The sequence below is a fragment of the Ambystoma mexicanum genome, chromosome 1p (assembly GCF_040938575.1).
Source record: "Ambystoma mexicanum isolate Mex_15411 chromosome 1p, UKY_AmexF1_1, whole genome shotgun sequence".
Classification (NCBI taxonomy): Eukaryota; Metazoa; Chordata; class Amphibia; order Caudata; family Ambystomatidae; genus Ambystoma; species Ambystoma mexicanum.
The window spans coordinates 699,360,190-699,376,023 of record NC_090921.1 but is presented as its reverse complement, the minus strand read 5'-3'; the positions used below and the strand labels follow the sequence as shown (position 1 = coordinate 699,376,023).

Below are 15,834 nucleotides of genomic sequence, written 5' to 3'. Positions count from 1 at the left end.
CCAGCCTTTCTATAGCATGAGCATCTTCATCTCGAACCCGAAATGTTGCTCAACTTTACCATCTCCTCTTCAGAGTTTATAGAACGTCTGCTCTTCTGCCTCGTGCATCTTTTCCAGGTGCGTCATCTGATCCGTATGACGTCACCAGTCTTCTCTTTCACTAATTTTCACACTTCTTCTGGGACTTTGCACAAAAATTATTTCTTTGTGAATGCATATAAGGTTTTCTTAATGGATACCTTGTTTGCATGATTTTGTGTGGTACAGGCATCCTTACTGGTACTGCATGTGTTGCAAGTTTTGGCTCCCAACAAATAGGCAGCATGGGGCAGAGCTTTTGGTGGGGTACTTGACTCCTCTTCTACACTGCCTTTTATCCACAAAGGAAACCTGGCATCATACTAACTTTCTATCGTGCCTCTAGAACTATCTACCGCCCCAAGCCTCATTCCTTCCTGTGGGACAACTGTGACCAACTACCCCTAAGTAGTCAAATTCTGGTTAAGTACCGTACACATTGGAGAACTCTGTTCTTCGCATAAGGCCTGGACTTCTGTCCGCTCCGCTCGCTTCAAATGCATTCCATCTCCAAACTTCTAATTCCTCCAAGCTCTCCCTGCAGCTTTCCCACCCTTTCATAAGGTCACCCCTATGTGCTCTGACCGTCCCTCTCCGACAGTTCCAAAGTGAGTGGGGAAAATCGCTTAGCAAGTTAATTATTTTTGTTTAACCTCCTAAACTGTCTTCTGACCAGGGTACTGACTCTTCCCTAGGCCCAGCAGATATCGGCTTTCAGCATAACCTTATGTTAGTTTTTTGCAAATACATGCGGTCAGCCACATAGAGCAGAGCTGTGTGCTTCATGATTGCTCCTGATTTGCAACTCCTGGCACTCATATGTATGTTTTCCTGCGGATGGTGGTTGTGAAACGCCAGCCTGATGAGCTTCAGTATGTATGCTGTCTCCCTGCAAGTTGCATTGCCTGCTGGCCTGAAGCCTTCATGCTCATTATTTCTGGGCTGCCATGACTTGAAGTCCCTAAAAGGGACAGAACTTGTTGTTGATGCCCAGTGACAAGTCAATACCTTGCAACTATGGAATGATGGCACAGACAAGGGCATCCTCCTCTCATTGCCACTTTGTCCTTCACCTAGCGGGTGGCAGTACCCAGCCCCAATGGTCACCCCACCTCTTGCCCCCTGAGCCAGGCAACATGTTTTGTTACAGTAGGTAGGGAGGGAGGGAGGGTGAAGATCAGAACTGAAAACTGTACTGATCAGAGTTAGAAAAAGAGAAAGACATAGAATATTGAGTGGGTAGGAGAGAATGTGAAGAAAAACAGGTAATAGAAGTCAATCAGTTAAGCAGCATTATCCATACGTAATCCATTTTAGCCTTGCCCATTCATCACAACGTAAAGTCAATTGTTAATACGTGTCTTGTTGTACACGGTATACCTCTGAATCATCTCATTGGTATGTGTGACATCAGGGCATAATCTGGTGGCATAAAAGGCTTCTTCACTTTAGAAAAAAAAAGCTTTTTCTGCCACTTTGCTTAATGGTCTATTATTATGTACATGTAAGCTTCTTTTACCAAGTATTCCCAGTCTGTCATTCGAGATTATTGAACAAGAATACAAATCTATAGACGATTGGAGAGCTGCATTTACTGGTAAGAAAACAGTAATTTGTCAATATAGTGACTGTCTTTAGTCGCCCTTACTCATTACGACTGTTGAGATGGTTTTCTAGAATCTGGCCTGGTGGCCAGATTTTAGGAGGCCACCCTTGTCTTAATGAACAGGGGAACTCTGAGAGGTTAGCCAAAACCCAATCAAGCTATCAACTGAGAGCAGTCAAGGCTTCTCAGTAGAGTGCGAGTGGGGTCAGGGGTCCACAATGGGTCCACACAGTGAAGCACACAATTCAGACAGGAATGTACACAAATACTATATTTATTCTAGGCCCAAAACACACACTAAAAATAATAAGCAGGTGCTCATATCGAACAACACTCAATAATTAACACATATACAGTCACCATAGGTTCTAAAAAGCATTCCATGTTTTAAATTAATAAAATAAGTTAAGTTATGCAGTAAGGTGGAACCAAGTCACAAGAAATTTGCCCTAGCTTCAGATGTCCAATCCTTATAACGATTGGGGCCTTGTGCCCAAGAGTCACAGTACTCCTCCCCAGAATGTATCTGATGCAGGTAAAGTAAAGGTGAAATGTTCAAGAGAAGAGATGCAAGAAAGTTACTGGTAAGTAAAGATGTTTTCTTTTTTTTCAGGGTTCACTGCCCAGGTACAACAACCAGAAAGCAGTGAAATGGGAGGATACAAAGAGACTTGTTCTCGATGTTATCCTATGGAAGCAGGGGTAGACAAATGCTTTGCGTATACTTACTGCTTTGACTCCTCTTCTTATCTAAAATCCTGGATGGGAGCAAGTCCAAGTCCACCATTGCTAAGGATCTGCACCATTCAAACAGCCAGGAGTGGTCCAATCGGGGACCACTGTTGGTTTCACTCGTGTCCCTCACCCAGACTTTCAGGCACCATGGATGTGGGATGGGATCAGACAGTCCCACCCCCTTACTGAGCCACACACACATGCAAAGGCATCACTAGCCCGCAAAAGCTGGGGCTTTCCCAGGGAAGTGCATGACCTTATATGGGACTTCCTGACCAAACAACAATATGACCAAAGAAAAAGCACAAATCTTTTGGCATGGCCATTTTAGGGCACTAGCCACATGCGGTAAACGCAAATGTACACACTAGAAATAACAAAATGATTGTAAAAATATAATTTCTGCGCCATCTTGTCTTTAGGCACATCTACAAATCCCAGGTGTAAAAGACTATGGTGATACAAAGTAGCCCCATTGCACTGCATTATAAGATGCTGTGTGCAATGTTAAAAAGTTACCAAAAAGACAAAATGGAAACGTGCTGTTAGGAAGAATTTTAATTTTTAGTGCTAAATTCCTCCCACCTTAGAGACCCCCAGCTCTATTGCTGTACTTAAGGTTTTTTAATTTGAATTCTGGAATGAGTGAGACCTTTTTCTCATTGTCTCATGTGTTTTTACCTGACTTGGATTTTTGTGTTTTCACAGTTTTTGGAGTCTGACAAACTCCATAGGCACCAGCTTTTTGTATGGTGACACACAGCATCTTCAGTGCAGTGTCGCAGAGAAATCCTTTTAGATTTCCCATAAGGTTTAACTACCTTTTCTTGTGTGAACTACAGTTCCCAAGAATAGTAAAGAGAAATTTGGACTGATGGGTGGGGGGGTTACCTAGTAGCCCCTTATCCTACTCTCTCATGTAACATTTTTATGTTACACTCCCTACTTTAAATGGCTGGTGGCAGTGGTTTAATTTTCCTACCATTGTGCTTTTCTACCGCAGGCTGAATCCTCAGCTGCAGAATAGTACCAATGGGTGACCAATTGGTCAAAATGGCCCCGGTCTTCTTTTTTTGCCATTTTCTGTTTATGAGGTCGGTCTTGGGTTTTCTTTGAGCCCTTTGTTTGTTTTGCCTTTGGCGGGCTTCAGCCCTGAAGGTGTCAAAGCATTCTGTTATTGTGTCTCCAAAGTGGTTTTTGAAGAAATCCTCATACAGGGCTTCAGCCCTTAGTCTCCAGGTTGGTATCAGGGCTTCAGGATGTCTGCCTGCCAATATGCTATCAACGGGGCATGGTCCAAGAGAACCCTAGCCTTGTATTCAGTCCCCCCAAACCCAGCCAGGGTTTCAATTCCTGTAAAGATATAGTCCATTCTAGTGTGTGTTCCGTGTGGTTCTGAGTAGTGCGAGTATCCCTGTGTCTCTCTCTCTCCAAATGTCTGCTAGCTGTAGGTCACTCAGGAGGGCACCCAATATTTTGCCCGACCGTGCAGGTTTCTTGTGCTTCTCGTCCAACCTATCTAGTCTGGTGTTGAGGTTACAATTTAATTCTCCTCCCCACACACAGGTTGCCACCCTGTATGTGGTTCGTCTGGTGCATAAGAACTTGAAGAATGTAGTCGCATCATGGTTCGGGCATATGTATTTATTAAGCATATTTCGAGGGGATTGGGTCCTCCGACATATTCCATATCTATGACAGTAATCACCACAGCTGTGCTGCTTCGGAATATCTTTCGGCGTCTGCGTCGTGCGTCAATACGCCGCCCTCGAGGACCTCCGACGGCCGACGTTACCGGATGTTATAAGTAGGACGCACGACGCCCGTAGCCTCAGTTCCATTTTTTCCACGAACATGTTCTCTTCGGAGATCTCGGCATGCCTCGACTCTTTGGAGTTTCTGTTCTTTCTCGGTTCTTCAAACCGGTTCGTATTGTCAAGTATATTCTTTGTGAAGATGTCAACCTGTTCTCCCACCCCGCGTCCGGGCTTCAAGAAGTGTGGGGACTGCGGGTCCAAGATGTCGGTGACAGACTCGCACGACGCCTGCCTCTGGTGCCTCGGGGAGGCCCACCAGACGGATGATTGTGTCGACTGCCAGTCGCTTACGTCCAAGGCCTTGCGGGAACGTAAGAAGAAGCTGTCGGTCGGTAAGGTGTCCAAGCCCTGGAAGGCGAGATTCACTGGGCTTTCGACGGACGATTCGAGGGGCGACTCTCCGCATCGTAGTCATAAGTCTAGGGGGTCTCGGTCCCAGAGTGGGTCCTGCCACTCCTCTGCCTCTTTGAGGCCCTCCCAGAAGCGCCGTCATCGGTCGCCTTCCCCGTCCTCTTCTGAGGACTCTGCCCGTCGGCGGGTTTCTTATCCCCCCAAGCTAGCCTCTCCATAGGCGTGGGCTTCCTTCGGGAAGACAATGTTGGCGATTCTTGAATCACAGGGCTCCGGTCCGTCCGTGCCTCCGAGAGGGGTCAGTCGTGACCGTACTGGAGACACCACTCGTACGCCTTCGGGCTTGGGTGGTCGGCACGATTCGCGGGGGAGGTCCCGCTCGGACAAGCGGAATCGTTCCAGTCATGCCCATTCCAGGTCCCGGTCCTCGACACGCTCAAGCCGTGTGCACCTGTGAAGTCTTCGAAGAAGACGTTGGCGCCGGTGGTGCCGAGGTCGTCGACGGACTCTCTCAAGGCTCTGCCTCTGAGGAAGTCGTCGACACCATCAGCGCCAAGGCTGTCGAAGGACACACTCGGGGCTCCTCCCACGAGGCCTGTGTGGAAGCCGCCGAGGTTGTCGGTGCCGCGCTCGACATCGATGCCGATTCACTCGACGTCAACGCCGTTTCGATCGACGCCCTCAACGCCTTTCGAGGCTGTGGTGTCGGAGGTACCCCATGGCACAGGGGAACCCCCCGGAAAGGCTCTGGCCAAGGCAAATCATGTATTTCTCCACTATTCAATGCCCACTTTCCAGCCTATGGATTATATTTCCAAGGTGGATGAGGGTTCTGAAGATGGGTTGGTTCCGGACACGGTACCAGTTGAGATTCTTTCTGGTCTCTGTAGGTGGAGTTCTGTAGGCCTGAGTCTGGCACCTATGCCGAGTCATCGTACCGGTGCCTTATGTCGAGGGTCAACGACTTCTTGGGGTGGTCGGCGCCCCCAGTTGATTTTGTGCAGGATGTCCTTACGGATATCCTCGATCAAGGTCCACCCACTGACCCGGTACTGCCATTCCATATGGCTCTGCAAAGAAGGGTGGCAGCGGCTTGGACTGCTACGGAGAGTCTCCCGGCAGTGGGCAAGTCTTTGCCGCGAAAATACCGCCCAGCCAGTAGCGACCCCTGCTACTTGTCCAAGCACCCCACTCTGGAGAGTTTGGTGGTGCAGGCGGCTACAGCCCCGGCAAAGCAGGCATCGTATCCTACCATCCCTCATGATAGGGACGACAAGCGTTTTGAGGACTGGGCGAAGAAAGGGTTTTCTTCACGGGGTATGGCGCTTCAGGCAGTCAACTCTGTATGTGCCTTGTCTCGTTTCAAGCACACTCTGTGGAACTGTATTGCCTTAGCGGCTGAACATATTCCCGAAGGCGACCAACGGGATGGTTTTCTTGCTATGGTCCAGGATGGCAAGGATGCCATGGATGCCATGTGTGAGGCCGTTCAGTCGGGTCTGGACATGACAGATTGCGTCAGCCGGTCCATGGCGGCGAGCACAGTGATACTCAGGCTTGCGTGGTTGTGCAAGTCGGGGTTTGTTCCTGATGTGCACTCCCTGCTCCTCAGCATGCCCTTTGATGGTGTCCATCTTTTTGGCAGCAAGGCTGACGAGAGCAGACCTCAAAAGCTGCAGCGCAGTCACAGGGAACGCTGCAGTTCGCCAACCTCTGCCTTTTCGTCCTAGGGGACAGCATTGGAGGGGAGGTTCCTTTCGTTATTATTCATCCTTTGGTAAAGCAAAAGGAGCTGCTAGTCAAAGGGGCCACCGTAGGTCTGCCAGAGGTGGAAATCATGGTATTTGAGGTGCCAAGGCCGCTCGGGCTGTTGCCTCATTGCCCTCAGGCAACGCCGCAGCCGCTTCAGCTCAGTCATGTGGCCATGTCCCATGGTTCGCCGGTTGGGGGAAGGCTGGCACAGCATCTTGCAGAGTGGCGCGCCATTTCTTCAGATGTGTGGGTTCTGGAGATCATAACCCACTGCTACTGTCTTCCTTTCCGGCAGGGGCCTCAAGACAATCCACCGGGGAATCTCTCTTTGAAGAGTCCGGATCCGCTCCTTGCGCAGGAAATTCTATCCCTGCTGGAGAAAGGCTCCATAGAACTTGTGCCTGTAGCGGAGAGGAACAAGGGATGGTATTCCCCTTATTTTTTGATTTCCAAGAAAGACGGGGGATTGAGACCCATCATGGACTTGCGCGGTTTGAACAAACTCCTCAGGAAAGACAAGTTCAAGATGGTTACTGTCTCTCAAGTCCTCCAGGCCCTTCAACTTCAGGACTGGTTGGTGTCTCTCGACCTCAAGGGCGCTTATTTTCATGTGCCGATACATCCAAAGCGGTTTATGGTCATAATACCGAATTTACAAATCTCAACAAAAAAAGAATCTCGAAAAAAAAGGCCGAAAAAAAAAGTCAATTTTTTTTTTTTTTTTTTTTTTATGACGTTTTTTATTCGAAATGGGGGGGTTCCCCCCAACCCCCCTTTTTTTTGTTTTGTTTTTTTTTACCTTTTTTTTTAATCCCGGACCCCAAAATAAATATATAATTAAAAAAAAGAAATATTCGACTTTTTTTCGAGATTTTTTTTCGACCTTTTTGTCATTCGAGATTATTTTTTCGATATTTTGACCGACCACCTTCCAAAGCACAAGAAGTACCTGAGGTTCGCGGTTGGTGACTTGCACTTAGATTCGGGTCCTGCCGTTCGGATTGACCGTTCAGATTGACCTCCGCCCGAGGTTCTTCACCAAGCTCATGGTAGTGGTGGCAGCGCACCTCAGGAAAGGGGGGAATTCACGTCTACCCCTACCTGGACGATTGGTTGACAAGGGCGCGCTCTCCCGAGCAAGTCCTGGATCATCTTGTCAGTCACCTGCCACTCCCTCCACAAGCTGGGCTTCTCCCTCAACTTAAAGAAGTCCCATTTGATGCCAACTCAGAGGCTCCAGTACATTGGAGCTGTGCTCGACACGTCCCTAGGGCAGTGTTTTCCTCCCCAGGTAAGGGCTCATCACATTCAGCAGATGGTGCACAAGTTTCAGCTTGCCCAGAGTCTCCCATTGTTCGAGTTCTTGAGATTGCTCGGCTTCATGGCATCCTGCATTCTTCTGGTGCCGGAGGCCAGGTTACGGATGAGATCTTTGCAATGGGCCCTCAAGCTCCAGTGGTCTCAGTCCTCCGGCAGGATGTCGGACCCTGTTCAGGTGCCGTCCTCGGTTGCCCAGGACCTTCTGTGGTGGGCTGTCGAAAACAATCTGATGAAGGGGGCTCCATTTTGGCTACCCTGGCCGGAGGTGACGATCGTGACAGACGCATCCCTCACGGGATGGGGAGCTCATGCCAACGAGTTGAGTCAGCGGTCGTTGGTCTCCGTCGGAGTCCAGACTCCATATCAATCTGTTGGAGCTGAGGGCTGTCAGGCTAGCCCTGAAGGCTTCTCTGTCGACGGTGCGAGGGAAGAATGTCCTGATCCTGACGAACAACACGGTGCCCATGCACTACCTCAACAAAAAGGGGGGGGGTGGCAGGGTCACTTCCTCTGTGCAGGGAGGCAATGCAGCTCTGGTTCTGGGCAATCCAGCAGGAAGTTTCGATCTCGGCAGTTCATCTGTCCGGAGACGAAAACGAGACGGCGGACGCTCTGAGCAGGCAGAGCGCGATCTCTCACGAGTGGGAGTTGGCTCAGGAGATTCTCCTGGAGATCTTCGCCCTTTGGGGGACCCCTCAAGTGGATCTCTTCGCCTCCAGTGTCAACCGGAAGTGCGAGAGGTTCTGCTCGTGGGAATTTCCTCCAAAAGGAGCCTTAGGAGACGCGTTCGTGGTGGAGTGGTCATTCCCAGTGCTGTACGCGTTTCCTCCAGTGCCTGTCATCCCACAAGTACTACGGAGGTTCGGTTCCTGGATGATCCTCATTGCTCCGGCGTGGGCCCGGAGGACGTGGTACCCGGACCTTCTCGACTTGTCCATCTGCCCTCCACGTCGTCTTCCCTACCGAGACGATCTGCTCTCACGGGAGGGAGGCCAGGTTCTCCATCCAGAGGTCAGATCCCTCAACCTTCACGCTTGGTTTCTGAAAGGTTGAGGTATAAGGATTGGGACCTCCCCTGAAGACGTGATGGAGGTGCTGCTCTCAGCCAGACAGCCAGCAACAAAGTCCCTGTACCGTTGGCGTAAATTCTGCGACTGGTGCAGGGTTATGAATGTGGATCCTTTTGTATGTGACATTCCCATGGTTCTGTCTTCTTTGCTTTCTTTGGCCCACAGGGGCTTGCAAGTGGGTACCGTTAAACGTTACCTGGCGCCGCTGTCCATATTTAAGCGCACGTCTGAAGAGTGTTCCTATTTTAAAATTCCTTTAATTTCTCAGTTTCTGAAAGGGCTCACTAATGTGTCCCCTCCGTCACCTTTCCAGGTGCCCGGTTGGGATTTGAACCTTGTTCTCAAGTTTCTGATGGGTGCTCCGTTTGAGCCTTTGCATTTGTGCCCTTTGAGACTTTTAACTCTTAAAACTGTATTTTTGGTTGTTGTCACTTCCGATCGCAGAGTGAGTGAGTTACAGGCACTTTCAGTTAAGCCACCCTTCAATGTGTTTCATAAGGACAGGGTTGTCCTTAGAGTTCGTCCTTCTTTTCTTCCGAAGGTGGTGTCGGAATTTCATTTAGGCCAGAAGGTTGTTCTTCCGCGTTTTATCCTCCTCCACATCCTGGTAAGGAAGAGGAGAGGCTCCATAGGCTTGATCCCAAAAATAGATCTAATAGATATGCATGTTGATAAAACTACAGATGAAGCACACAACTCATGTTTCGGGGTTGGTTACTGCCCAGATCTAGGGATGATCAGGGCTCGAGTGAAAATTGTCCCACCGGCTAATAAGTAAAAAGAGATTATGTATGTAGTAGTTCTTTCTTGTTATGCATTACATGATACCACACATGATATCCGATATAGATGTCTGTCTTGTTTTAAATCTTTTTAGATCTATTTTTGGGAGAACAAGGGTGCCCCTGGTATGCAACACGTTTCAAATGTGACTACGTGATAAAGAAACAGTGTCCTAAAGACAGAATATGTGAAGAAATACAAAGGAAATTAACTTGATTGTATTCTTGTGAAATGTATAGATTCTAGAAACACAGTGTTGGCACGTTGGTTTTCCCAAAGAAGAGAATATTGTAATAAGAATATACAACGAAAGTGTGTCCACATATTATGTTTGATTGTACAAACCTAATGGGTGATGTTCAGATACACACTTAATGAATTGGTGTATTTTTCTGTGAACCTGTAGAGTTCTTTTTAGATGCATCACTGGTGTTTTTTTGACCTTTTTTATGACTGTGATAGACATTAAAATGTGTTATTTTTTGAAAGCCCTTGTGTGTCTGCTTATATATTGAATGGGCAGCTTGTATGTATAGCGGGCAGATGCTACAGTCAAACTCATAGCCTGAGTGGGAGGAAGCCGTTGCTGTGGGATTGTGTTTTGTTGTGATACAGTTTAGTCCTCACCCACACGGCCCCTAAAAAGAGGACCATATAGCTTGGTTTAGCTAATGTCCTCTGTAAGGTACATTTCCTGCAATAGCGCTATATGTATCCTCATCCTTTTGGGTATGTGTGTACTCGTAGTCTCTTAATATAACTGTTAAGTCCCCTGACGTTCCAGGTGACAATTCCTATGCCTTTGGTTCCCATGCAGGGTAGGCTCCCAGGGAAATCACATTCCTATTGCCCTGCTCTCGTAGCTGTCCATCATATCTCTTTCCTCCCCACATGTCACAGTGCAGGTCCCTGATAAACCTCCCATTCTCCACCGGCCGTCATCTTAACTTGGTTGGCCTCCCTCTGCTGTAACTCCAAAGAACTGCAACACCTAATGCCCTCTTGTCTTTGTTTTAGCCCTCCCCTCCATACCCCTGATTTGCTCCAAAACAAACCCAACAAATCGTAACAAACATTGGCCCAACGGTAGTGTGCTCGCTCGGGCCCGCTGCTTCCCTCGCTCCTGCCTTTCCTTCATCAGGCAACTTGCAGCAGCTTGACACCTTCAAACTGGCGTCCAAGGTATCAACTGGAGTCTGACAGCCGCTGCCGGTACAGCCTTCTTTTCTTACAGGACACCTGTTGTTACTGCAGTGTCCTGGGTTCTCGTGTTTCCACATTACTTCCTTTTCCCTGTCCTTATAATTGACGATTTCGGCTATTATCGGCTTCGGGAATGCTTCCGGCGGGGGGCCTCTTTGCCAGTGATCTTGGGGCCCTCTCCACCGTGAATCCCTGAGATAGCATGCCTGGGCTCACTTCTTGCAGCAGCATATTCTCAACGTGCTCAGTAGGGTCTCTTCCTTCTTCTCCCTCAGGCAGCCCGAGTATTACTATGTTGTTTCTGCAGGCTCTCCTCTCTGCGTCTTAGGCACAGTTTTCCAGAGCCACCCTGTCTATTAGGTCCGCCACTTAGGTCTGAGCACTAGCTATGTTTGTTGTCTTTTCTTGCACTCGTTCTGCGGGTGGCAGGTGGTCCACCAGTGCCCTTACGTCCACTATGACTGCGTCAATTTTGTATTCTAGTGCTGTTTTCACTGCTGCTATGGCCGCCTAAATCGGGCCTAGCTCTTGCATGGTCACCTGTTGTGCCATGGCCGTCTCCGCCAGTTTTCCCTGGTGTCTTGCGTTTCTGTCCTCTTTTTGTTGTGTGTAGGCTTCCATGATTGTTTGTCGGCCTTTCTCTGACCATCTGAGAGCAGCGCTTCTTTCTGGTTGTTGTAGGGCGCTCCTTTCCGTGTTTTCCCTGCCTTTGTCCGTCCTTTTCGGTCCTTGGCACTGCCTACTTCTAGTGAGCAGCCATTCTGCGTGTGGTCTACTCAGCAGCCAGTGCCTCAGGCTCACGTTTGCTCTTTGACGCTCTCTGCACTACTGCATGCCGTGCCTCTGCCAACCCCAGCCAGTGTTTTCCTGCTCACTTGACCCACCACTGCCTGCCCGCAGTGCTGCCAAAGTGGCTATCTCTCATGGCAATGGTGATCTCCCAGTGGGGCGGCGCACCTTCAGTGGCTCACAAATAGTTCAGTTGCTGGCAGCCCTGTCCACTTTGGTCCTTGGCTTGTGCGCCCGCTAATGCTGCTGTGCTATGGGCTTTGTTGTTTGGGTTCCCCTTGGCCCTCCTCCAGGGTCACAGTGGTCCTTGGTTGGCTGTCCTCCCCTGTCCCCTCCATACCTGCCAGATTGTGGGGCATGCAGCCCTCCTGCCGCGTCATCCTGGTCTCTCCGGCTGCACCTCTCTACCAGGTCCCCCGAGGAGCTCGCTTCACTGGTGCAGCTACTTGTTGGCCCGCTCCTGGGCAGGTGCCTCCACAGCCACTACTCTTTTCATTGGATCTGCCGGGCTCACACACGTTCCCACAACCGCTGCCGCGCGGGGGAGTGTTTGGGGGGTGATTGCAGGCGGAGAGCAGGGAAGAGGGCAAGGCTAACGGCTCCTGCGCTGCGGTCGCAGTCTCCAGATGGGTTCCCAAGCAATGCCATTGTGTCTGCTGCCGACTCCCGCTGCAACCTCTTAGCTCAGCTCCCTGGCAGGGTGCAGGGGGGGTACCTGCGCTCCTCTCTCCACACCAGTTCTTCACTGCTCCAGCACTTGGTTTTGCTTGTGGGACTCCCTCTATGTCGCGACTGCCATTTTGAGGGCTCTCCGTCGGCATCCAGGATCGGGATAGGCAGCTGGCTTGCCTCAATTGCCTGTCCCTCGGACCTCACCTGCTTCACGCTGCGTTCCGCCGTTGGTAGGTGTATTTTATTTAGTAAAACGCTCCTCTGCCACGCCGGGATCGATATCTATTGCAGGAGCTCTTGAGAAGAGCTGCTTAACACCATGGCTGCAAGCCACGCCCCTTACTCCATGCTCATAGCTGGATGAATGTCTCCATATAAAAAATGATTTTCTCTCGACTGATGAGCTTCTACTTTATCAGGTCTTCAGACGCTGCTAACTCTGCTTTGAGATTGTTTCTACAGAAGAAGCCATGCTTTTCAGCCCAAGGAACGAGTGGTTCTTTGAGTACTTCTGTGTTATTTTAGTGAAGAGTGCTAATGTGTGATCTACTTTGAGGCTTACCCATGGACACGGTCTGTTATGTAACTACTCACTTTTCCTCCATTCAGGGACTTTCTCCTTATTGGCTAATGATGTCTAATGATTGTTGTGTTCTTCCTTCAGTAGTGGAGAGTATTCCAGTCCTGACCGCCATGCAGTCCTCGTCTGTCATGCAAAGTACACTGCGTGGCCTGTGCAATGAAGTCAGTAAACTGGATGTTCGACGTTGGGACAGTTACTTCACAGGCGGACTGGAGCAAGAAGAGTATCATGAGGCTTTGCAAGAGCTGAGGACCCTTGCACAATGCTACAAGGGCAGCATAGACCTGGCCGAGGACGACAGCGACTGATGTCTGGTTGCCATATACATTGGACAAAACCCTTCGATAGGCCAGAGGCTTACAAGATGCACCGAAACTAATTCTCATAATGGAATCTAGTGCAGAAATGTTGGCTTACCATCATAGCAAAGAAGCAGCCAATTGGAATGTTATTACTCCAAGGAGCTTCCGCCTTATTCATTGATGGAGCTGGCTGCCTGTGATATAACTGCCATATCTGAATAACCTGGTCTGGAACAATTTTTTTGTAACTTCTCAAATCTTATTATTTTGTTTTTCAACTTCCAATATCCCATTTAAAAAAAAAACCTGATTAGTTTTTTTTTGTTTTGTTTTTTTTGTTTTCATCTGCACCATATTAACGAGCAGTGGTGCCAGTTACCGTATTTCTCCAGGAGTCCCCAGTACACAAATACAACCAATAAAGCTGTGGCTGAACTCCGCCTATAAGCATACAATGTTATAGTCCGCCTCAGTTAACTCGCATCCTTTAAAGGATATCAAGTGATATGATTTTAGAGCAGCTTTTCCAGTAAACCAGGGGCTTACAACTTTTGGCTCCGCCATATGTTTCGGACTGCAACTCCTTCCAGTCCTAGCCAGCATACTCAATTGTTAGGGGTCATGGGAGTTGTATTCCAACATCTCAAGAGCCACAGATATCAGACACGTGTACAAAACATAAAGGTTAATTTTGTGGCCATACCCCCACCACCCCCCTGTGTCTATTGTTAATCTTCAAAATCTAAATACTTAAGACTCTGCAGCAATAATAGTATTGGGCTGCTAGTTGAGGGGCATCTGTTACAATAACCTAGTCTGTGGGATTTTGAATGAAGGGAAGGCATGCCTACTGGGGATGCATTGGTAATGAAGCATACAATAATGTACTACCAGGTGTTTTGTCTGAGTTTGTGGAGAGGGCTTGTGTGATATCATGAATCCAAGATGTCTGCTGAATGGATTCTAATTTCGTCTTTGAGCTGTAGCTGCTTTTATGGTGGTTCTATGAAAATTTTGCTGAGTGGGTTTTTTGTTAAACATCATCAAAAGAATACAAAGATTCATATAAGGAATTACTTTATATCTTTTTTCTGTTTCCGAGAGAGAGCCTTGTGAATTACTGCTACTTCATCACAAACCTTCGACTGTATGCTCACTAAATTAGAAAGTTTGAAATAATTTGCAACTTTCTCATTAAGGTATACAATTTATTAAAACTACAATAGCTATTTAAATTTGAAGAGAGAAATTAAGGTTTTACAGGGCATCTTCTGAGTCCTAGAGTTCATTTTCATCTACAAAATCTTTATCACAGAGCTCTTCACCGTTACACAGTTCTGTGCAACTTTGTGACTGAGCTTGGCATTTGCTGTGCACAGCACACCGTCCTTTGATGCATAGCTGTATGATTGACTCATTGTGGTACACATGCAAACGTACCTACGGTAGGAGAATATTGATTACCTGCCTTCTCCCACCTGAATTGTGATGGCTCTGGGAGTGTCGCTGATGAGCTCTTAGCCACTCCATAACCTGGTAATGAGTCCTTAATGAGGGGGGAAATGCTGGCGGGTTTGGGCGGTGAATACCGCGATTTTAAAAAAAACCCATTGGCACTGGGGGGGAACCTCAATGGCACTTAAGAGGTTAATTCCAACTCCTGTGACAAACATGCTGTAAGATGGGAAAAACGGTGAAAGAACCAAACATTGGCATCAGGTGAAAAAACGTGGAGGGTAGTAGCATGACAAGGTGATAAATAACAGGAGTCCATTGTTTTTCGTTTCTGCCACCTCATGTGTGCTTTCAGTGTCTCCAACTTCATTTCCATATAATGACTTGGCTTCATTTCTCCAACTGGCTACCAGGCTTCTTTTTGTCCTGTGTGTATGCTGAATTGTTTTAGTTGAGCGGTAAGCTAGTTAACTCATCTTTAGTTTTGGAATGCAATAGAAGGGTTCTTATGGGAAAAAATTAAATATTTGTACAATCTGTGATTTTGTACTCAACAGGTGTTGCTTTTCCTGCTCTTTTACCTTCGTATTGAGTCCTTGAGAGAATTTCTTCTGCGTAGGTATCAAATACTAAATGAGTTTCATCATGCTTGAGCAGATAAGGTTCCATTTTCTTGTTGAATTCAATTGCAAGGTCATGGCATGTCTTAACATATGACGCTTTCTACAGTGCTTGCAATTCTGCCATGCCGTCAAGGACAGCTGCTGAATATGTTTGCTCTGGTACAGATCTGTCCTCGGTAACAAATGAAGAGACCTCTATCATTGTGTTAGAAACCTCTGTATGATGATCCTCTTTCAGTATCCTCAGCTTGTTTTTATTTGCAGCTAAAATCATTGTACCATCTAAGTTGAAAATTGAAAGAGGTACTGCAGAGAATTCTTAATTACTGAAGCATTTCTGTGGATAAATGTCAGTTCGACTTCGTGAAGGAATCCACAAATATATGAACAAAGAACGATCTGCCTTCAACTGCACTATGGTGTCTGATAAGTTTGTCTTAACTTTGTGTGCACATCTGAAGGTTCTTGTTCTTCATTGATTCTCACATGCTACAACTGTTTGATTCAATCCGGTCTTCTTTAAAGCTGTCATACATTTGGCAAAGTTTTTCTGTCATTCTTGATGTGTCTTCTGAATTTATTCATCAAAAACTGCATTTGTCGAGATGTTGAGTTCTTTTCCATCATGATTCACAGGATAACTCAATGTCATGATCGAGTTGTAGATCTACTTAATATCTTCCTTTTAGCATGTT

The 15,834-nt window shown here is 47.7% G+C and overlaps 1 protein-coding gene across 3 annotated transcripts in view; it reads left to right on the top strand.

Moving 5' to 3' along the window:
- MSTO1 (misato mitochondrial distribution and morphology regulator 1) overlaps positions 1-15,683 on the top strand; it is a 1,020,943-nt gene extending 1,005,260 nt beyond the window's left edge. The window contains exon 15 of one of the 3 annotated variants that reach the window (XM_069649984.1): positions 12,841-15,683. In XM_069649984.1, the coding sequence (XP_069506085.1) occupies positions 12,841-13,067 (227 nt within the window). In that variant the 3' untranslated portion in view covers positions 13,068-15,683. The remainder of the gene's footprint in view (positions 1-12,840) is intronic. The other 2 variants (XM_069649995.1, XM_069649989.1) reach the window with 2 other exon arrangements.
- Positions 15,684-15,834: the final 151 nt, after the last annotated feature.